The sequence below is a fragment of the Anticarsia gemmatalis genome, chromosome 14 (assembly GCF_050436995.1).
Source record: "Anticarsia gemmatalis isolate Benzon Research Colony breed Stoneville strain chromosome 14, ilAntGemm2 primary, whole genome shotgun sequence".
In the NCBI taxonomy this organism is placed as follows: domain Eukaryota; kingdom Metazoa; phylum Arthropoda; class Insecta; order Lepidoptera; family Erebidae; genus Anticarsia; species Anticarsia gemmatalis.
Window position 1 is genome coordinate 11,202,641 of NC_134758.1, and position 23,862 is coordinate 11,226,502.

Here is a 23,862-nt window from a genome sequence, read left to right on the forward strand (position 1 = left end):
CATATAAGTTTATTTCGATCGCCTCGGCTAAATTTATCACATTCGCATAAAAGCCACATGTGTTATGCTTATTAATAAACCACTCGGAGTTGGTCGCGAAAATTTTCACAATATCTAAAGTCAATTAAAAACAGTGACATATGGCCGATCACTCAAACAACACTTAATTCTAAGTTACTCTTAAGTCCCAAGTCTCTGTTACTTTGCAGCAATAGGTCGATTTAACTCAGAGCAACACTCAAAATTTTGTATCGTTTCAGTACTTTGCAGATTTTGCTTTAAAGGGAACGTAAAACGTCAATCTCAAGATTAAAGGCTTTCTACTACAGCGAAGTACATAAGATAACCACTAACCACATGAGTAAAAGTAATTTTCAACTTTAATTCAAAACATCTGTACCGCGATTCTGTACAACTATCAAGAGTACCGACAACCGACTAGCTATAAAAAAAAATGTATGACAATCAGTTCAGCGCCTCTAGCAGGCGTCGTAGAAACTATTTTTTCAGTGCATTTTAAATGTCAAACTCTCGATACCCGAAAGTACCGGCTGTGTAGAATCTATTCTTCAGAGTTTCATAAGAGTCGCTGAACTCTTCGGACTAAATATAAGTTTTGTAAATATTGTATGACGTATACATCAATGTTCTATATTTATCTCGATACTTTGAGTGCAAAATATAATGTAGCGAATGTTTATTGGAATAAAAGATTTATTGTCTTGAAGTAGCTTGTTTATAACATGTGAAAATGTGACGTCACTGTCTGTGGAGTTAGGATGAACGGTGTCGTGCCTTGGCACTGGCCGTGAAGACGGTATTCCAAATGTGAAGATTGTTTTTTTATTAAAAAATATTATTTTACGCGGGAATAAATTATTGCATATTAGGTAAAGGCATTTATATTTTAATTGGAACTTTTAAGAATTAATACTATTTGAATCTAAATAATAAAGTTGTTATAAAGGTTACAAAAAGTATGCTAACTCGTATTTTGCCAAAAATATTTTTTCTATTTTAGTTTATTTATGAGTTAAATTAAAGTTCAACCTTATTTTTTTTATTTTTTAACTGGTTAATTAAGTTAATTATAATTACATGTAAAGCTATATTATTTACGAAAACATCTAAACATGTTTTAAATAACGTGTCTTTATGTAATTCTAATAAGCCATTAAGCCTGTGTATTATTTTAGTAAAATTTTGATAAAAAGTCCTTCACCACAAACCTTGGTACATACAAACAAAATTACTACGAGTATGTTGTAACGAATATTACAAATTTTGTCCAAATTATCTTGTATTTAGTTATTAGAGACGGAGGGATTGCACAAACGTTGCGTTACTTGCAAGGTTAATGCCTAATTTCGTTTACGTCTTCTAATCAGACACAGGTACTGCCAAACCACTTGAATAATTTTGCTACATTATAATGAAAATGCCTTTAGGTCCGTCTGAAAAAATCCTAGGTACTGAAAATTCCAGTAGAACAGTCAGCCGAGAGTCCTCTGCACTCAGTCTACATTCAGTTTCTTTTCTTTGTAAAAAACAGCCGGGACCTACAATTTAACGTGCCTTCCGAAACGGAGGAACTCGATATGTACTTATAAGATGGTCACCCATCCATAGAACAATCTCGGCAAGCGTAGCTTAACTTCAGAGATCGATCTGCACGGCTGTTGTTAACTAAGCCACGAGCTCTATGCATGAAGGTTATAATAAAACTCTCACTAAAGACAATAATGAGTTTTTCTATAACTTACACGCACATTTTAACTGAACTGTTTGAATAGACATTGTTTTATTTTCCGATATTAAGTAATTTGACTAAGCTGTGTATTTTCTATTGTATTTGTATGAAACATCAAACTCAGTCGATGTCCTTGAGTTGAGTTTCATTGTTACAATTGGTAGCGTAGGTTGGGAGAAATTGTATCTGACTGTTCTGATACATGGGTTCAATGAACTTTGGGATTTAAGATTTGTGCACAAAAATTATACCCAAATACTGTCTTAGTATGCCAGTTATGTAGGTCGTTATTAACTCAATTCTCTATTGTAGTTTCCATTTTCGATGAAGCGGATGGTTACGTGACTCCCTTTTTTACAATTTTTTCGACCATTTATGGAAAATTAACTATTCAAAATCTGTTCAATCTCCTTCTATTCTTTTGATTAAATGTCTAATAAGTCATGTTAAGTATTTCAAAATTACTCTAATAAGACCGAACAATATATAAATAGTTCTTTATTGATTATTGAAACATTATAAAGAACAGGCAACTATATTCTAATTCTGTTCTTCCGTTTCACAAATTTTCCAAACGGAAGATAATTTACTTGCAAATCTACTTCCGATTCGACCGCAACCTTCTCAAAGGACGCGTTAGTCTGTTTGGTATTTTGTGTGTAACCTTCGTCTAATGGTCCAATGCTCTCTGCTGAATGTTAATAGTTCCTCTTTCTTACTCATTTTAGACCTTAAATAAAGTTAAGTGTTTAAGATAAGCTGCCTGGCGCAGTTTTGCGTGCGCAAAATTATAAATTGATGAAAATAAGTTATAAATTATTTACGTAGTTGCGAATAAAGTGGGCACTGAGAAGGCATTTTCCTAAAGTTTAACAAGTTATGTTAGAAAGTTCTCTGCGTTATCTTTTTCTATTTTTTTTCATTCTTTCTTACATATTAGTAAGTATCTAACAAAGACGTTACCTATAACTAGAATACGACGAGAATACTACCGGAAAAGAGAGGCAAAAAGACAACACAAATAAGAAAATACATATAAGTACTAGTTCTAGCCTATAACATAGGTATTTGATGCGTAAACAAAACTGCAAGATGGTTTATCATCAAAGCGTAAGATAAACAGTTGTTCCTTTGTGTTCCACGCGTAGTCTATTTATACCATGACTGTTAGGACTAAACATTCGTCATAAAGATATGATAGATAATATACAATACCTAGGAAATTTAAACAAGTTTTCTTTTATATTTCTGTAAAATAGAAAAGTGAAAAGAAAATATGACGACTTGTCTAGGACGGGATATGTAATTATAATTATGAGAAAGGTTTTATATGCAAAGTCCCCAAACCGCACTTGGCCAATGTGGTGGCCTCATAGCCTAAGCCGTTCGTAAAGAGACCCTTATCAAGCACTATAAGTCACCTTTAATACTAAAAAACAAAATTGAAATCACTGCATCCGTTCGGGAGTTATGATGCCACAGAAAGACACACAGACACATCAAACTTATAACACACCCCTCTTCTTGCGTTGGGGGTTAAGAACAGTCGTGGGTGAAGTAAAAATATCTTGAATAATGACTATTTTATTGTGGTTACATAAAATCACAGACACAGTGCAGGGTCCTTGTTCTATAACATGAAGTAATATGAGTTTGAGTAGTCTTACAAAAACACCATTCACCAAACAACCATAGAATCATACAAAAAGTCTGCGTGTTTCCGTGGCGGTAAAAAAATCTGACTGACCCGATAACCGATATCGAATTCGGCAGTGAATAAATAATGACGAAGCAATAAATTAAAATGATTTTGCATCAATAAGCATGGAAACTGCGGAAGGCTAACAAACTTTTAACACTTGACATCATTTCTCTGCTCAATAGCGGCCATTCAACGTTCACGAAACTCATTTTAGTTTTGGATGATCGTATACCAGTATGTAAATGAAATCAGCTGGATAAAGAACTAAATACTGCTGTGTTATGTCTTACTTTGTAAAATATATTTTTAGATTGAAAGCCTGTTTTTTGAGTAGTTAATTGGTCAAGTCTTTTGGAAGAAAGTAATAAGTTAAGAACGAAAGCTATTTATAAAATGTACGTTTCTACAATTTGTTTAGGTTTAATGTCTGCTTTCTCATTAATTCACAGTAGAAAACTAATGAATGCTCTCTCCTGAAAACTCTGTCTATTCTATTACATATATATACTGCTTGTGAAGGCCCCCTTCAGACCACTCTATCCGTAATATTACATACTGTCTGCTAATAGAAGTGGATGAACGAAATAGAAGCAGGTGAAAACGACGATTAGTCTGTCAAAGCTAACGAAGTTATGACAATCAGTTGTAGAACATTTAATTAACAATTACCTGCACTAATTAAATTTCTAGCTACAAGCAATCTTATTTAATTAACCAATTGGCATGTGCCTGTCAAAAGAAAGAATTCAGTTTACTTTTGTCCAATCATTAATCATTGTTAACCAAAAAATAATTAACTAAATTATTCTATTAAGAAATCTTTTGCAGTAGAAAGCTATGAGGGAGGCCTTTGCCCAGTAGTGGGAAGATATAGGCTTATAATAATTATTACAATTCTATACAAGCTGACCTCGCAGATATTTTTCTGGTCAAACTCTGTGTCCAATTGAAGCGCTACATTTTTTCCGCCATCTACAACTATCATCCTTATTCGGCTTATTAAGACAAACATTAATGTCGCTGTCTTTTGGCGGAAACAACATGTAAGAACATTTAGTATTTTTTGAGTTAAACATGAACAGTAGCAAAGATCGATCTGGATAATCGAGAATTTGACATTTAAAAATATATACTGAAAACATTGTTTTATGCATCAGACATTCATACAAAATTTCTCCTTAGCTACCCTGTTGTCGATCCTCGATAGTTTATAGAGAATCGTGATACAGACAGCCGATCGTCTTCGTTACATATGTAGTGATTTGCAAATAATATGTTAAAGGAACTATTCATTCATCATGATTTTTGATTCCACATGCGTCTGTATGTCTGACGTAAATTACTTTCATTTTTTATTTTGAATTCCATTCACACACATGCGTGAGCACTGTTGTTTTATGAGGAAGCTTGTTAGGGCTGCCCTGTGCCTTATTATTATAATTATTTTTTAAAAGACAACTACCGGGTACTGAGGGGAAGGTCTATTCTCAACAGTGGGTGGAAACGGGCTGATTAGATAGATAGAAAAGACAACTCCCGTAATAAGAATTGCTCTTGTGTTGAAATTGGACTTTTTAGAAACATAACAAAAACGGACACAAAGTAAAACCAGACGCGAAACAACTATTTGTAGATCGCGCAAATTTTTGTTCCGTGTGGAAATCGAACCCACGAACTCTCACAGCGAGGAAAGGTGACCACCTTAATCACTGCTTGTTTTCTGCCTCGTGCTATCGGGTTCCCCCAAATTATCCAGTTTGACCACTATACAGTATGTGTTGATAACGGTCGTGGAGTAAAGTCGTTTCTTTACTGACCTATATTTTATTTTAAGGAATTTGTTAACTTTTGCGTGTTTGCAAATGTGTACTTTGTACGGATGTTTTTGTATTGTAAAGAGATGTCATGTGATGAGACAAATTAGTTTGGGTAAATTTTTTTTTTTTGAAAAATGTGCGTGAACTAGTTATATTTCTACAAATTTCTGTAAATCTGAGTTAAATATGCAACGATAGTGTATGTTTTTAAATCATACCTCAGATCATAGAGAAATCATACCTGCTGAAACACATATTTAACTTGGAATGCCTAACGATTTGGCGCAAGTTACACTCGTCGTGCTTGCAGGCTCGTATACTGTTTAACTATGAAATTATAAAAATTATAATGTTATAATTAGTTTAACGCTATTTGTATTTTTATTTGTATTATTGTTCAGACTATACCAGTCTGAATAATAATACAAATATATTTACATAGAGACAGCCCTACTCCCATAGGATCGTTCTTACGTCAGAACATAAATAATTGAATTCGCGTAAACATTTACATTTTCCTCTGAAGTGTTATGCGTATTTCGTAAACTTTGATCAACACTTTCTAAACGTTACCTACATTGTTTTCTTAAGAGTTGTGTGTGAAAATGTACCTGTATTTACAATAATGAGAGCAACAAAAGTATTTATTTAAATGAATCCGGAAATGTAATAAGATCGTGGTATTTTAAAAGCAGTTTTGGCAAATCAAGTTTTAAAAATAGATTTTTGGCGCCTTTTCGTTCATGAAAGGTCTTTTAATCATGCTTACAATTTTATGACCTCGTTAAGGATGATTTTTTTTAAATACGAATGTCGAATATCTATGCCAAGCTATGTATATAAATAATATTTTGTATGCTTAATAACGCTGTAGCAAGTTGCAGAACACAGCCTTAAAAATACCTTAATATCAGATTAGATTTTTTAAAATAATGATGTTTCGCATCTACTAGAAAATTAATTAAAGCGAACTAAATAATTATTATCTTGCCTCAAAAAGCAAAAGCTTTTATTACAGCTAAAGCTAGTAAAAACTTACTGTAGTAAAGATAAAATAACGGCAAAATAAATTTTCGCGCGGAACGAAAGTGCACAAAAGAACACGTTCAAAATGAATTAATTTTGTGATCTTATGCAAGTTATGAATACAAATAATGAAATACGAAGTCAGCCATGCGACACTAAATTTATAACCTTAGATTCATGCGAATCCACGTAGAAAATAAATAGTAATCATAACTTACAAATTAAAATTAAAGTTTATATAAAAGTACACGGTACTTGACGATCTTTTCACCTATGTCGGAGTCCATAGTACACGAACTATTAGGTATGAGGTTGAACAGGGCAAAAATACTGCCAAGTTGTGAATTTGTGTATTTCCTCACTTATAGTAAGGACTCCATAAAGTTTTGTGTCTAAATGCTTGTAGCAGCCACTGCTTGGAAAGCCAAACAGCTAAATATAGGAGACGTGGGAAAGGACTGCGGCTGATACAGACATATTCAGGCACATTAATTTTAAGGAACATTTACTGTGATTTAAGGTCTCAGTTCGTGTATTATTCGTACTAACTCAAATCTTAAAATCGCTTACTAAATCACAATCTCTTACTAACACTTAGCTATACTCCACAGCAAGCTGCGGTTCTCAATACTATCGCTAATGCGGTTGGTGGTGGTGGCAGCTGGTTTCCATCGCGTCAAGGTGTTGGGTCGGCAGCACGTGCCTGCCAAGTCACGGGACGCTCCCGTTGTGGTCATGGCTCCTCATTCCACATTCTTCGACGCCATTGCTATTGTCTGCCTCGGAGCGCCCAGTGTGGTCGCCAAGGCTGACACTGCAAGACTACCGTTCATTGGACGTAGGTCTTTGCATGGATGTCAAGTTCTTATTTTTAATTTCGCTTGACGTTTCGTTTGTTTTTTTTGCAGTCTGTTCTCGCTTGCAGTTGCGTCTGAATGTTTGTTCTCGCTAGCTGTTTTTGTTTTTGCTCGCAGATTTTGTTGTCGCTTGCTAATTTTGTATTACGCTAGTGTTTTTGTTGCACGTTTTTCTAAGCTGGACGCATGTCGACATTTGATTTTCTTAATTTGTTAATTGAACAAAAAATGGACGATAATGATGTAGACAAGGGTACAGACTGGAATGCATTATTTTTGTGTAATTTCTGAAGGTTGTTCAATTACATTTTGACATATCTTTCGGATTTTCGCAATAAGTGTTGCCTGCATTTAGAGCATGAATTTTTGATAGAGCCTACACTAGTATTAAGAAACTTTTATTATGACATAAAATTAGTGAGTGGGCACTTAAAATTTTAAGCTTCATGTGTTTAATTACTGAGTATTAAATTTAATTGATGGATCCGGCGTACTAACGTGTACTCTATCACAGTTATTTATTCAATTTTAATAGCCGTTATAGCTAATAACGGTTTCGTTTTTTCTATGATCGCATTTAGATTAAGTGAAGGGACAAGATTAACAATTTAGTGTTGTAATAACGGTTATAAAAAACTGCTATTAGCGGTTTTAAATAAAGGGTTATGGGTGGTCTGATGCTCTATTGTTTATGGTGTTTTCCTACTGACACTTAAGGAGACTAAATTAAGTCAAAATTTAAATACGGTATGTTTTATAAAATAATGAGTTTTTGTTTCGTCGGTACATACATTTATGAATTGATGTAAAATTGATGTTAATACAAAATTTTGTGATTATAATATTATGACTTTCTCTCATTTATGAAACTACTTTTAAATATCTCTCAACTTCCGATTACAATCTTGCTAGAATTGGTCGTTTTAAGTATACTGATGAATAATAATAAACTATTAAAACATTTAAGAGAAATTACATTTTCTATTTTTATAAAACAGGTTGGGTCAATCAATCAAGTTTGGCATAGTTTTTATTACCGATATTAACATATAGCATTTAAGGCATTTATTTACAGTCTTTTTATAAACTTAGCATTCATAATATTAGACATTTAGGCGATAATATGGAAATTAATGCGCTTCTCCGAATCATAAACCATCTCTCTGTCAAAATTCATCCAAAACGGTACAGCCGTATTCAAGAGAAAGTAGAACACACAAACGTACTAGCATGAGTCAGTAGGAATACTACACTAGTATTTCTTCCTTAAATCAATAAGGGCTTAACTTATATTTTTTTGGCTAACCAGTCCATATTACGAACGGTTCGTTGCGAGGTTAGAAGCGTAACCATGGCAACGATCGATCCAGTCTAATATTGTCTTGTACAACAAATTTGCGACAGGGAAGCCCTAGGACGGCGCGCGTGACATACTAATGAAAAGTACTTATATGTATTGATTGATTGCTACTTTGATGTAGAGTTTTGATGTAGTATTAGTAAAACTGTTGTAAATATATTTATAAGTTTGTTTAATATAAGGTCAGGGGATGCTCCGTCTATTTGAAATAATACTCGTTATAATTGAGTTGTAGCGTTTGTAGACTTGTCGGTTTGTAGTCTTGCATCAAGTACCCCTTATTTAAGGAGTCTCTGACAAACTTGGAAGGCAGTACTAAGTTAAATTTGTTTATTTATGACATTTTGACATTTTGCCGGACTCTTTAAATTGACGCTTCAAATTAATTTGACAACTCTGTTAATAACTAACTTTATCAACGAATGTTGGCGTACTTGCTCATTTTTAGAAGGTACTGCTGATGGTAGCGTTTTGTAACAGTGTTGTATGTGTGTAATTTACTCAGATACATGCAAAGAAAAGTACAAGAGATGGATGAATCGGAATGGAAGAAACGTAAGCCCTCGGCTTACACTGCGGCAGTATGGGCAGAAACAAGATGAATTGGAAAGAATTTTCTCGGATAGCCTTATTTTGGCCGGCACTTGGGCAGTATTGGCAAAACATATAACAAGCCTAAACTAGCTTAACAATTGGCTCTTACATTTTTTATCAATACACAATCACCTTTTACCAAGAAATAGTAATTTAATGTGATTGTCAGCACAGAACTCAGTGTCAACGTGTCATGAACTCCGTTTAAGTTGATCAATCATTTGAACCGTGGAATTAGTTTAGTCGACATTTTAGCGTCACTAATTGTAGATCCGGTACCTAATAAAGCAGTCACTTTAACCTATTTAAAATATTTTTTATTGACAACTCCTGCAGTAATAATTACTCTTGAGTCGCGGGGACTTTTACAAACATACAAAGAACGGATCCAAAGTACAACCAGATCAGAAACAATTATTTGTGGATCGCACAAATAATTGATCCGTGTGGGAATCGAACCCACGACCTCCCGACGCAATGGCAGTGGCATGGCCAAAAATAGTTACTTTATACCCAGAATTACCTATATATTTTATTCGAATAATATATATTTAAATCTGCCTGTTGTCACTGTCTGATTTCGCTTAAATTTAGCATAGCTATAGTTGAAAAATCCGGCATCAAAAATCCTTTCTTTTTATTTAGTTTCAATGGTCGCTTTCTTCAGCAATTTTCTTAAAGAGCTGAAATAAAGAAGTTGTTTATAAATGCAATTATAAATTAATTGAACACACCGTTAAACAAGTTTTTAGATACAGTGACCTAACCGGTCACTGTATCTAAAAACTTGTTTAATTGGCTAATAGAGTTATTATTTTGTTATTGAATTATGAAATGCATCAAGTTTGTAGACAACATTATTGAGTGATTATAAAGGATGTTTAAAACTTATTTTTTGATGTATATTAATATCAAATAATATTTTTTTAATGCATTACTAATCCTGGGACCGGTCTACGGGTTCTTTCGTGGGTTTAAGGTCGGATGGTATTTATATTCCTTTAAGAACTGTTATATCTTATTCATAAACACACTATAAACCTATTTTAGTTAAAAAGCTACTATAATGTTTTCTCTTTTTCATTTCGCTATGGGGTGAAAGAAACAAAACACTTTATAAGCCTTTCATAACTTCATATATTTTTATGAATAAGAGGGTTATAGCTTATTCACGACGTTTTGTTTATCGTAAAAGCAAGAAGTAACCAAGGTATGCAAGGGTTCAAAAACCCTTGCATACCTTTGTAAGACGAGAATGCATAACATTCAGCTGCATAATTCTATATTATAATTACAAGTAACAAATAAGTGCTGTGTTGCTAGACTTTCATCACAACATCTAGATAACTCCTAGACATAATTGCCAGTCTGAACATAAATTAAACCAACACATAACCGACCGTTAACTAGACGATAATGACGAAAATGATACAATATAATAGGTGTCACATATTTATTTGTAAATCGGCTAGACTTTGTCATAATCGCTGACATTCATTTAGTTATATAATATTTAAACTAATAGTTTTATTTGGATGAACTACTATATATCAGCCTAGCCTTTCTTCCAACTATGTTGGAGTCGGTTTCCAGTCTCGCTGGATGCAGCTGGATACCAGTATTTTACATGGAGCTATCGGACCTCCACAACCTAGTTACCTGGGATATAACACGATACTTTTCATTAAGACTGGTTGTCAGACTATCAAGCTTCCGACAACTGTTAACGACTGTCAAGGATCTTTGAAAGTGACAGCAGGGACAATTAAACGTGACTTCCGTAACACAGACGAACTCGATATGTTTAAGATGGTTACCCATCCACAAACAACCTCGGAAAGCAAAGCTTAACTTCAGAGATCGATTCGGCTATTGTTTGCTAAGTCACGAGCTCCTCTAGACTTTGTCATAATCGCTGACATACATACAGTTCATTATGTAATATTTAAACACATAGTCTTATTTATATGACCTACTGATATTATGATATAATCCGGTTCATAATATTTGTTTAAATTGTACTTTGCCCTTGGAAACGGTGGACGTATTTCTGTTATTGTGTTCCGGGTTCGATAACCTGTCGAGGCAATACTTTTTGTGTTTTCTAAAATCTTTTTAGTCTAGTTTTTGTGTTAGTAAATTCTATGTAAATCTATTAAAGATTTCTCACAAAATTAATTTAAAACTAACAGAACTAATTTCGTGTATCGCTTTGGAAATTCTATTGTATATTTAACACACTCCAAAAAAGACTGCCTCTTTTTTGAAGTCGGTTAAGAATAAAATAGGTCTTAATTTGACCGTATTTTGTAGTAAAACATTTTGAAATACCACATGGAAATATAATAATACACGTTCATTTCATCACAATTGATTATTAACACAATAATATTCACAAGTACTAAAAGGTATTTTAACTGCACTAAACTATATTCAATACATACATACAAAATATTTAAAAAATACACAAAATAATAAATGACATATTTGTACTAACAAATAATCTTTAATTTAAATAGATTTCCTTATCGAAATTAGATTTTTTTCGTACGTAATTACCTAGCATCCGTTCATTAGTCCACTAATATGTTTGAAAGTTACTCTACATAATATTACAATACTTCTAATTGGCCTTAATGTGTTCCCGGTCAACAACATGATATTATATAGCTGTGATATAAAAACTATTTCAACTGATAAGTAATTGCACTTTCCCTTGTAATGTGGCAAGTCATTAGCCGTACAGTGGGCGAGTAAAATGTTCTATGACACTAAGTATAGTCAAGTTCACTAGTTATTCAACCGATTTCTAAAAAGGAGTAGATTCTCAATTAGGGAGCTTTTCAGGTTTATTTATAGCAGTATTTAAATTTTTAGAATAGTTACGTTAAATTAAAAAAAAAAAAAAAACGCAGATGCAACCTTATATTTGAAAAATTAACAATCAAATAAAGCATACTAACAAAAATTCAGAAGTGTATATTACATAATTTTGTGACACAAACAGAAATTACATAAGAGAACACTGCAAATTACTACACCAAATTAGTTTTGTCTGGCACAGTAGCGTTAATTTATCAATGTCGTAGTTTAAAGAAACCTTTTGATTTTATTTATTATTTAACATTTAGTAACTTCAATTCGGTATGTGGGTACTTTGCTCTAAAAAGAAATATCACCTTAAATTATATTTTTACTAGCTCACCCGGCAAACGTTGTTTTGCCATATAAAAAAAAATCACTTAGGTATATAAAAAATAGATGTTGGCCGATTCTCAGACCTACTCAATATGCTCAAAAAATTTCATGAGAATCGGTCAAGCCGTTTCGGAGGAGTATGGCAACGAAAACTGTGACGCGAGAATTTTATATATTAGCTGAAAAAATATTTTGTATATAAAATAATTTTGACAATCATACAAGGACAAGTGTTCATATAGAAGCGACAATTTTACACGCGGAAGCATAAACAAATTCAGTTATACCATGGTTATACACCACGAATGATGTCGTTTAAACATGCACAAATCGATAGCAGTTACTTATGTTAACAACAAATATTTGTTCAGTGGTTAAACAGCAAACATTTGTAGGTCATAGATTACATAATGTTTCCGTACAGGAATCGACCCGGCGACCTTCGGTAGACTACCGACATTTAGCCAATGAGATACGATTATCTCACATTTGCAATTTTTTGTGTTACAACCTGGCATATTATATTATTATGAAGATTATTAAGTGATAATATAATACTATTAAAGACTATTTTTTAATAAAAAATACTTTAATGTTTCATTATTTTCAGTGGTCGCTAAGGCTACAAATTAGAATAATATTATACATATTATAGTCCCCAACTGGTACTTGGTCAGAGTGGTGGATTCAAGGCTAAACCCCTCCCTTATTACGGGAGAAGACCCTTACCTTGTGGGACATTAATGGGTTAATTTATTTACATATTATAGAAAGCTTTCTGAGCAATAAGCATATGTTATAAATAATTAAAAAATACTGTTGGGGTGAGATTTTTAACTACTCCATTTTATAAAGCAAAATTCGAGAAATCTTTCAATGTGAAAAAACAAAATCTTAAATAGATACTTAAATACCTGACAGCCTGATAAAACTACCTGTCTAGTAGTAATATAAAAATAATTACATATAGAGTAGCCATTTGAAATGCATTACAATAATATAAATTGCATAAAAAGCTCCAATACCGCCAATACGATTGTCTATGGTCTGATTGATTGGAGTGTCATTAAAATATCAAAACTCATTGCTATAAGACCTCTTTAGAATAATGAGAAAGCTAATAAAGGTGAAAAAAAAAAGATTTATTTCTTCTTAATATGTATTGAGAATAAAAAAAAATCTGATATATTTAAATGATTTAGAAAGGTGGTGCTTATTAGCTGGAAATCAATGCAATGTGGCTTTTACTATACATATATTATGATGAACCAGCTTCTGCCCGCGACGTTGTCCGCGTGAAAACATTTCCCGGGGTGAAAAGTCACAACAAAATTCTAGGTTTCTAGGTAATGAGCTATTAGGGTAGCAAATGTCACTAAAATCTGTCGGGTAGTTTTTCGTGAAAGGATAACAAACATACATAAAAAATATTGCATTTATTATATTAAAGTAGGAAAGGAAATTTTTAAGGATCGTACCAAGTGGCGTTCTCTGCCTACCGCTATGAGAAGAAAGCGTGATATTTTTGTATGTTTGTATGTGTCACTAAGTAGGTTGTATTTTTGTGAGTTCCATTTGCATCAAATAGATGTATTTCTTTACCAGCCAGTATCGTTATCTACGCAAATTAATGTTGTCTTATTTATAAATCGGTATTTAAATAGTTTTGTTATCTGCAACTACCGTAGATCGTAATCAGTATTTGCGAAAGTATGGTTCCCATTTGCTTAACTGATGGTACAGCTCTTGATATATGAATGAGAATTTCTCAAGTGAATTCTGTAGATATTTTCTATTAATTTTGAGTTACATCTTCTGAATAATTCTTAATCTTCAGAATGTGCAATGGGGCACTGTAAAACATCGATTAATTTATGTAACCTTAAATGAGTTATCATGGAATTTGGTCGATGTTTCTTATTTCTTACTTAAATACAGCCCCAATTATAGTCCATTTGTCTTTAATGAGTATGAAAATGATTAATTAAATCAAGCCTTTGATTAGAAAACTGCGAAACATACTAACAATCTATACATCTGTCAAAATGATCTCTCTCTCTTACATTTGATTCTCAGCAATATATTTTCTTTCACAATACAACGTTCTTAAAAAGAAAGAACAAGTCTTTATACTCATAATACTCTATACTTATAATAATACCACATTTAGTAACAACATCTCATCAAACACACAATAATACTATCAAACAACAAAAACAAAAGTCAACCCAAATTTATGGCAATAGGCCATCTTACTTAGTAACAACTAAGTAGAGCCTACCCGACACAGTTTAAAACAGCCTAATGTTATCTATACTAATATTATATGAAGGCTGAAGAGTTTGTTTGTTTGTTTGAACGCGCTAATCTCAGGAACTACTGGTCCGATTTGAAAAATTCATTCAGTGTAAGATAGCCCATTTATTGACAAACGCTATATATATAGGCTATATATCATCACGCTACGGCCAATAGGAGCAGAGTATCAGTAAAAAATGTTACAAAAACGGCTAAAATTTTGACCCATCTTCTCTTATGTGACGCAAGCGAAGTAGCGCGAGTCAGCTAGTTATTTATACACTTGATCAGTATAATTCATCTCGTTGTCTATCTGTCTGTGTGCACCGTTACTCTGTGAATAGCGTGTTTGTTTGTATCAAACTTTTTCTTTCCCTTCACTGGTTTTTTTTAGTTTTTTGTACGCTGGTATGCAGAGTATGTTGCTAGTTCGGAATGTATGATGTTCTTTCAATGGTTAGATTATGATTGATGAATACATAGTCAATCTTTAAACTTTTGCAAAGACGATGGAATCATAGAGATAATAATAATATGCAAAATTATCTCGTAGTTCAAATCAAAATTAAAAATTCGCTCTGTTACATCAATGTTTTTCTATATTTGGCCACTTTTGTCAACTTTATTTGGTCGCTTGCCAAATAAAGTTGACAATTAAGTATTATAAGGTTTAGTTATTGCAGTAATACGTGTTAAAATTTGCTCATAGTTTGATAACAGAAATTGGATACTTCCTTAAATTATTTTTGTACAATTCTATTGAGAATTTAAGTTTTGTAATCCTTTATGAGGTCAAAACCTAACATTACAAATTAACTACCTATCTATACTTTATCTTAGTGTATCCCAAGATAATCTTCACAACAAAAACAAAATCAAAACCATGCTCTACCTCTCTTTAACGTTCTTTATTAGCCAGAAACACATCATAATCATATTACATCTCTTTCTTACGCTTATCATTAGACAGGGGCAGACACATTGGTACCTTATGTTATGAATGATGTCCAATTTATGTAGACATTTATGAGTTTATTAGTCATAATGTTTACGACCTGTAATCAAGAGTGACGAAATCTAAGGTATAGCCGTACGTTATGGCCAGTGTCATTGATTGTATTAGTTCTTTATTATTAAACTTTTTATAGAAGGTAATAAATAAATAACTGTATATAATATGAATAATGATTAATCTTAAGAGTCATAAAGAAATGACTCTATGGCGCAGTGGTTTCGGTCACCACATTTTTTTGTGCGATTCACAAATAATTGTTTCGGGTCTGGTTCTGCTTTGTGTCCGTTGTTTGTATGTTTGTAAAAGTCTCCGGGACACAAGAGCAATTCTTAGTGCGTGCGGGAGGGAGAAAAATATTGGAAACAATTCTATCTTAACTAATTCCGTCGTTTAGCAGTAAAGTCGTAACAGACAGACTTACTTTTCGTTTAGTTTTTTAGTTGAAATCTCCAGCGATTAATAGCATGTAGACAATGACCTGCCAGCATTACATAATCACTGCAAATTAACTGCGAACATTTGACAACAGAAACTAATAATGCATTGCAAAAAACTACTGACAATTTTATTGTGGAGATATTTTGAACTGAATTTCAATGATGACACAAGGATTTTTTTGAATCATTTCGTATACATACCCCCTTATTCATAAACACGCTATAAACCTATTTTAGTTAAACAACTACTATAATATGTTTTCTCTTTTTCATTTAGCTAAGGAGTGAAAGAAACAAAACTCATTATAAGCCTTTCATAACTTCACATATTTTATGAATAAGAGGGTTAATGTTTATGTACTTATACAAACTGATTTAAAGTCAGTGTTAGAGATAGCTTCTGGTATTCACTTCGTGGTTCGCTCAGAATATAATTGTGCAAAATCACAATAAAGAATTTTTAAATCTGCCTTTAGTCATAATTTTAAGTTAGTGAAAAGCGTTATTAAGGATATTATCAATATCAAAAGTCACGTAAGACTAAACGTTCACGCCTACGGCCAACAAATTATGATTGAAACCACATTAAAGTTTAAAATAATCTATAATCATCTCACTTTAAAACACTTTAGCTTTTATAGCTATACTTAAGTAAAATGGTTAACTATTAAGCTTTTTACCTTAACGGTACAGTTACACATATGTTCATAAAATGCCATGCTTAAAAGCATGTTAGAATGAGTATGGTAGTCAAATTGATACATTCTCCTTTGTATAGCATGCCTTATTTAAGCATAATTATAGTGAATTAGCGTTACCTTTTCGCCCGGCGCTACAGGAAGAAAGCCTAAAAATTACGATGTTTGAGGAAATACGTGTATCGAACCCGTACCACTAATTAACAGATGCTCAATAGTAGCATGCTTTCGTGCTAGTATTGTGCATGTAGAACTGTTACTTAACTCTGTATATTAGGCTGTTCGGAAATTCATTTAAGTAGTTTTTTGTGGAAATGAAAGACAGTTTCGAGCTTCCAGGATAATCCCAGGCCTTTGAAGTGGTCGTACAATGTTAAATTTATCAAACTGAATAATTCCATTCGGACTCCGAACAAACTAATATAACGTGTGTATCAAAAAGCGCGCCAACATTTGACATAGTGCTTGTTCACGTTGGAACTCGCGGGCGCGGTGGCGGTCGCGAGCGCGGGGACGTGGCGATTTGTGTTCACGTTGGCCGCCAGGCGGGCGTTTGGCTCAAACTGGCTCAAACTGGTTGATCTTACTTGACATCGCGAGTGGATCGCGCCCGCCACCGCTAGTTCGACGTGAACACACACGAACATCTTCACTTGTTTGATATTGGCGCGAGCGCGCCACGCGGGCCGCGCGCGACGCCGCTAGCTCGCCCGCGACTTAGACCGCGCGAACGGTTTGTACGTGAACACTTCGGTACATCGCCATATGTTTGATATTTCGCGACCGCGCCCGCCACCGCGCCCGCGAGTCAACGTGAATGAGCACATATCGTCATCTAACGACCACAGATTATTAAGACATCTTTTTCACACACAGCCGCTGACAAAATTGTGCTTACCGTTATTGATGAGAAGGCAACGCCTTAATGTTAGTAAAGAAATTATTTATAACTTTAGCGTCTAATCTATCTTAAAAGTAGTAGTTTGTGTACCGGTTTTGATTAAAGAGTTTGGGCGCCATGTTGTAATTTAAAAATAAGCGTAAACAAACTACCATTGAATGCAAGAATAATGCATTTTGTGAGTGGTTATTACGAAATCAAAACCAAATAATTTTCTAATTTATGTGTATTTAGTGTCTGCCTGCGATTTCGTATCTAAAGGTACCTACGTGGAAAAAATTGGGGAAAATCAATGTATCCCAACTAGCACACAAGCTGCTTATACAGTCGTTATACAGCCTGATAGTTGCATAAGAGTCGTTCAAACGCTGTACAATTCTCTATAAGTTGTATACTAGCTATTTAAAAAACCCTTTAACAGCTAGGCGGGACAGTAGCCGTTTAGTAGGAAACTAATGACTTATAGTGATATATGAGCATGTAATTGCATCGCTAGACAGCCTAGGGAAGTATAACTGAGTTAATGGAATCTTCTATAACACCGTTAACTGTATAAGGGGACTTTAGGAGATAAAGGAGTTTAAACGGAGTTATGCGTTGCGTTTATAGCGCCTTAGGTTCTATAACAGATTTTTTTAGGGCTAGTGTATTACTCATCTATAAAAGAGTTTCGTAGGTCTTTAATAGCGCCTTGAGCGTTATATAAGATATTTTTATGGCTTCTGTACGGCAAATAGATGTATAAGGTATCATTCGAAACATTTTTACAGCCATGGGGATTACAGAATTATGTTAAAGCACCTAAAGCGCTATAACCGAGTAATATACCTTTATACTAAAGCTTAAAATTATTATCATAATATTATATTTACATAAGTGCAGCGGTGGTTCAGTCTGTCAACTGTTTTTAAAGAATCATACTATTAATTGATTTTCAAACTATTTTAATATTCAACGACTGACCTATAAAAGTACGAGTAAAATGCTGGTGTGCGACCAAAACAATTATATTGAAGCACTCTTATGCCACAACTGCAGAACCTTGAGGTCTACAACAGCAAACACTAGAGCCTTTGTACAGCTTAAATTAGATGTAACCAACTCTGAGAGCTGCTTGATCGAGACGCCATTACAGCATTTGGTGAACATATTTTTTGAGGTTATTACGATCTTTTGAAGATCATATAAATCTATAGCCTGGTAACGTTAACATAATTAAAATCATTTTTTATTACCTATAACACTAATTAAACTATCTGTAACCCTCAAAGTCTTATTTATGTTCAAAATACAATTTCCAAATCCACATATCTATATAATTTTTGCATTTAAAACTGAATATTTTGAGGGCGCATGAAAATATTGACGATAATATACATATATATTGACAGCAAACTGGAACTCGCACTTTCATATCACGTACACAAAGAAATAAAAGCGATAGACTACTTGTTATTTTAATAATTTAATCCGTAAAAATAAAATGTCTCCTCATTTGTCACTGATGATTCATTTTAATACAATATATTTAGTTTACACCATAATAAACCGACCATATTACTAATTTAGAGCGTTAGCATTTATAACCGTTACACAGTAGCGCTAAAATAAGGTAAAGGTGGTATAATCGCGCTGCAAGAGCTTTTTCGAACGCTCGTGGCGCTAACCACCACTGTACAAGAGCTGGTAAGCGCCACGAAGCTGCGAAAAAGCTGTTGTAGCGCGATTATACCACCTTCATCTTATTTTAGCGCTCCTGTATAACTACTATACAACGTACTATTATAATTACTATTTACGACCACTGTAGATCCAATTTAGAGCTATAAGCTGGACAGTATGGGCCTATTTGACGCTACAAGAGATCTGTAGCCGCTTATAGAACCACTATACTTCTTACTAAGGAGCCTAAGGCGTTATAAAAATCCTTTAACCGGCCATTGTGCAGCTTGTTATAGCGCTTGTGTGCTAGTTGGGATGTTTTTAATCAGTATAAAAATCATTGCGCTATTTATCTTGATCTATTCAGCAAATATAATATAACACTATACCTAACATCCATACATAATTACAAATAATTATTTGGTGCTAGTAGGATGTGTACTGTATTTTAAAGACTTCTACTTCGTCTGCATTGATGAAACATTCGTTTAATTCTAGCTTAGTCATGTACATAGTTTCCTTGTTTACAATTATTAGTTTACTACAAAAGTCCTTACAGTCATCTACAATTCCTTATTACAAATTCGTTCAACGAATAGTTCTTCAAGGAATTACTAAAACATTTTCCTTAAGATTAGAATACAACTTATAGAGTTTGTTGTCGTGAAAAACAATTTAACACAATAAACAGCCAGCTCTACAAGTAGCTGATCATACTCAATCTTTTGAAACCCTATATACTGAAGTGTGCACATTATTCCATGTAAAAAACATTTGCCATTGATTGAAATGTTAAATTCTAACTCATCCTACTTGATTTGATCAGTTATTTATTAAAGTTACGTAACACAGAGGTTTTGAAAATATGAAGTTGTTAAGCGGAATTTGGAGCTGGCTGTATAAACACTCACACATGTGCCATAAGATTGAAAAAACATACAAACAGCTTCTAAATGTAACTGTAAATCCTGTCTAGTTTCGACAACTTTCTCGTTTTAAGGACATTAAGAATGCATAGTCTAAAACTTTTTATGTATCCGTCAAGTTAGAAATACTTTTTTGGGAAGATCAATGTGTTCAAAATCAATGTCAAAATAAAATAGCCTACAAAAATATCTGTTTATAATTTTGTTCATAATAATTACCCGTTGTTCAAACAATCTAAAGCCAATCAAAGACAGAGATTGCAAAGATATTAAAGTTTCTTTTGCATGAATCTTATATGCCCTTCAATATTCTCTATTTGGGGATACTGTACGTAATATAATACATAACAAAATGCACATTACATTTAGATTTAGACGGAAACGTTTTAGGCTAATGAAAAGCACTGAATCAATTTGTTATCGCATTTCTTTTCATATTTTGGTGTCATATTTATTTATTTATATTTACCACAGCTAACGACTACCATTACAAGTGTACTGCCCAATGTGGTAGTAATCCCATAGATATGAATCAGTACAATAATATGTTATTGCGCTAACTATACGGTACCATAGTACTAGCTCTAGCTACTAGCTTAGTTTAGAATCAGTTGACCGTGTGTGAGCTGTCCCAAAATATTTATTTACATTTTCTCACCATATCTATCACAAGCCTTAAAACTCACTTGACGTGAACGTTTGTGACAGCAATAAAACAAGCACAGTTGTTAATAAGAAAGCTGGTTTCCTTCAATTCAAGTATGTGGGTTCGAATCCGTGTTCACCTCACCATAGACACCGCTATAAATGTTTATTATGCAGATTTGTATCTATGGGCTTCATAATTAACTTTAACTTTACAATGAGAGGTTTCAATTCCCGCGGTTACTTTGATGTGTGTTTTGACTTAAGTTATTGTTGTTTAACCAATTTGGTAAACCGTATTATATTGAGGTGTACCATCTTTATAAAAGTGTAATACTTTGGGGCTTTAGCCGCAACAGATTTACGCGAACATTACTTATCTTTTCAGCAATCTGGATACAAATATAATGAATCATTTGATTGTGACAATTTATGAATCTTAGAAAATAAACAAATATATTTCTTATTGCGCTAGTTCTATGTTTTAAGTTTGAACATTTCAGACGAGTGTATATTTTTACAAATATGTTTTGTAAAAATACAAGTCTTCCTTCTTTTCATTTGTCGTTATAATTACAAACTCATACCTTAGTGTGCCCTGCAAAGAGAAACAACAATAAATTATACATTCGGTTGATAAATTAATAAAGTAACAACATCCCTTAAAACCGTAACGACGCAGTCAAAACTCCTCAAGCCTTAGAACATTGACCTTCGTTCAAGATGTTTAAAAGATACTTGTTGACCTAAATACACTTGTTTTCCGCTCAATCAACAATACACACCACGAGGCTTCCGTAATGCGGCGTTTTCCTGAATTAGTTCGTGTATCTTTCCGCTTTTATGACTATCGTTTGAAAGAACCTTATTTGTTTACATAGGTAGGTATTGTGATTTAGTTTGGTCTGCTTTTTAGTTTTAGGAACTGGTATAGGTTTTTTTTATTCCATTAGAATTGTACTGCTTGGCAAGGGTCTTCTTCCAAGTAGAGGACGGACTTCGATTCAATATGCGTTTTGCGGCTAGGTTCTCTTGTTTAGGTATCATTGTAGTATCTTAGTTCAGTTTACGGGAAGTAAATATTGAAAACGGAACAAAAAGCATTAATTACTAAACTAAATTAAGATTCAGCAATAGCAATGTTAAATAAAGGTTGTAGCTAAATAAAATCATGTTATTTGTAGCCAAGATGCTAAACATAAAGCTTTTTAAATTATTGTGAAACATGTCCAAATGCTTGTTTATGCAACTTTCTCGATTTGAGAACATAATACAATGACTTGCATATTTTATGCATTGACATTTTGGATAAGAAGTTGTTATTATGCTAGAAGAAGAAATGCAATCTTTCAGAAATAGTCATGAACGAATCTTTCATGATGTGTTTAAAACACATGTTTTAGTAACAGTCATGATTAAATGTGTTTTTCATAAGCAAAAGATGTTCAATTTTGCTTTAAATGGATTTGTGTTAGATGGATTAAATAACAACGGAATAATTATGTAGTCTTGAATGCGTTTAGCAAGTTATCAATTTCATTGACGTCGGCCTAAGAACAACTTTTACTGACCTTAGGTGTCATAAGATGTTAATGTAAATTGAAGGCTACATCCAACACCGTTAAACTTGAACTTTAAAAGGTTACAATTACAAAATTAAGATAATTTTAAATTACGTTCCGCGGTTGGTGGTCTTTTAAAAACATTCAGTGGTTTCGGAGATTACCCTCTACATACAAATTGACAAAGTTCTCGTCTACTATTTACTATTTATTAATAGCAGTATAGACATACATACATACATAAATTATAACACGGCTGTAATATCTAACGGTTGAGGCAGAGCTGTATGAAGTACAACCGCGTTTTGCCGTTAAAAACGTTAGATTCATGATATACGGCGCAAGTCTATTGCCGCATACTATGCACATTACTAAACTCCAAGCTACTATTGAAAATATTATAAGAATAATCGACCGAACGAAATAATTTAAACACCTACTCCATTTGGCATTAAGTCCGCGTTTATACAAATTTGTATAAGAAGTTAAAATAAATAAATATATGAATAAATGACCGACGGCACTTTATCCTACCCAGGAATCAAACCATTACCTGTGGTTTATACCAGATCACAGGCAGATATAATATAAGTCAATATTTTATTTTATAGGGCCCTGAAGCCGCTAATATGTTGCATCGGCAAGCTGTCCTACTTAGCCGGCGGGATGGCGATCACAGTCCGCGGCAGGCAGGCCAGCCGCAAGGAGGCTCCGATCCTGGTCGTAGCCCCCCACTCCTCGTTCCTAGACAGCTGTATCGTGTACGCGACCAGGATGTCCTCAGTCATTGTCCGGAAGGAAAGCATGGATAATTATGTTGGAAGTACGATACTTTGATTTTTTCGGTGGTGGGATTTTGGTGATGGGATTTTGGTAATGGGATTTTGGTGACGGGATTTTGGTGATGGGATTTCGGTGATGGGATATTTGTAATGGGATATTTTTTGATGATAGGATTCTGGTCGAGGGCTTTTGGAGATGGGATTCTGGCTACGGGTTCTCGATGGTAGCTTTTTGGTGATATTTTGGCTGAAAACTTGGGATTTTTGTTGCGGTTTTTTTTTCAGGTTTGCCTTGCTTAAGATTATGCTTTTAATACTTATATTGGGCTGTATTCAGTGGTGGATTAATATAAATGCTGTATTATTTTTCTAACTCTTATTTGGTGGTATTGGGTGGTTTCACATGACAAAATGTGGATAGAGTCTAGATTGTCTTTTTCGTTTAGGTACAGTCACACGGGACTGTATTTCTATTAGACTACTTATCAGTTACGTCATAAACAACACGATAAAGGAAAACCATTTCTAGTCGTTAATTAGAAAGTAGACGAGTAATTTTTATTACATAATTGCAGAACAATTTTCTTGGCAATAAATGTAAACGCGCTATAAAATAGAGGCAACAAAGTAAT

The 23,862-nt window shown here is 33.5% G+C and overlaps 1 protein-coding gene across 2 annotated transcripts in view; it reads left to right on the plus strand.

Moving 5' to 3' along the window:
* The window catches only part of LPCAT (lysophosphatidylcholine acyltransferase), a 50,848-nt gene that overhangs the window by 7,960 nt on the left and 19,026 nt on the right, over positions 1 to 23,862 (plus strand). Inside the window, exon 3 of one of the 2 annotated variants that reach the window (XM_076122435.1) lies at positions 6,907 to 7,133. In XM_076122435.1, coding sequence (XP_075978550.1) covers positions 6,907 to 7,133 — 227 coding nt within the window. Of the gene's footprint in view, positions 1 to 6,906; positions 7,134 to 23,059; positions 23,272 to 23,862 lie in introns of both variants that reach the window. The other variant, XM_076122436.1, reaches the window with a different exon arrangement.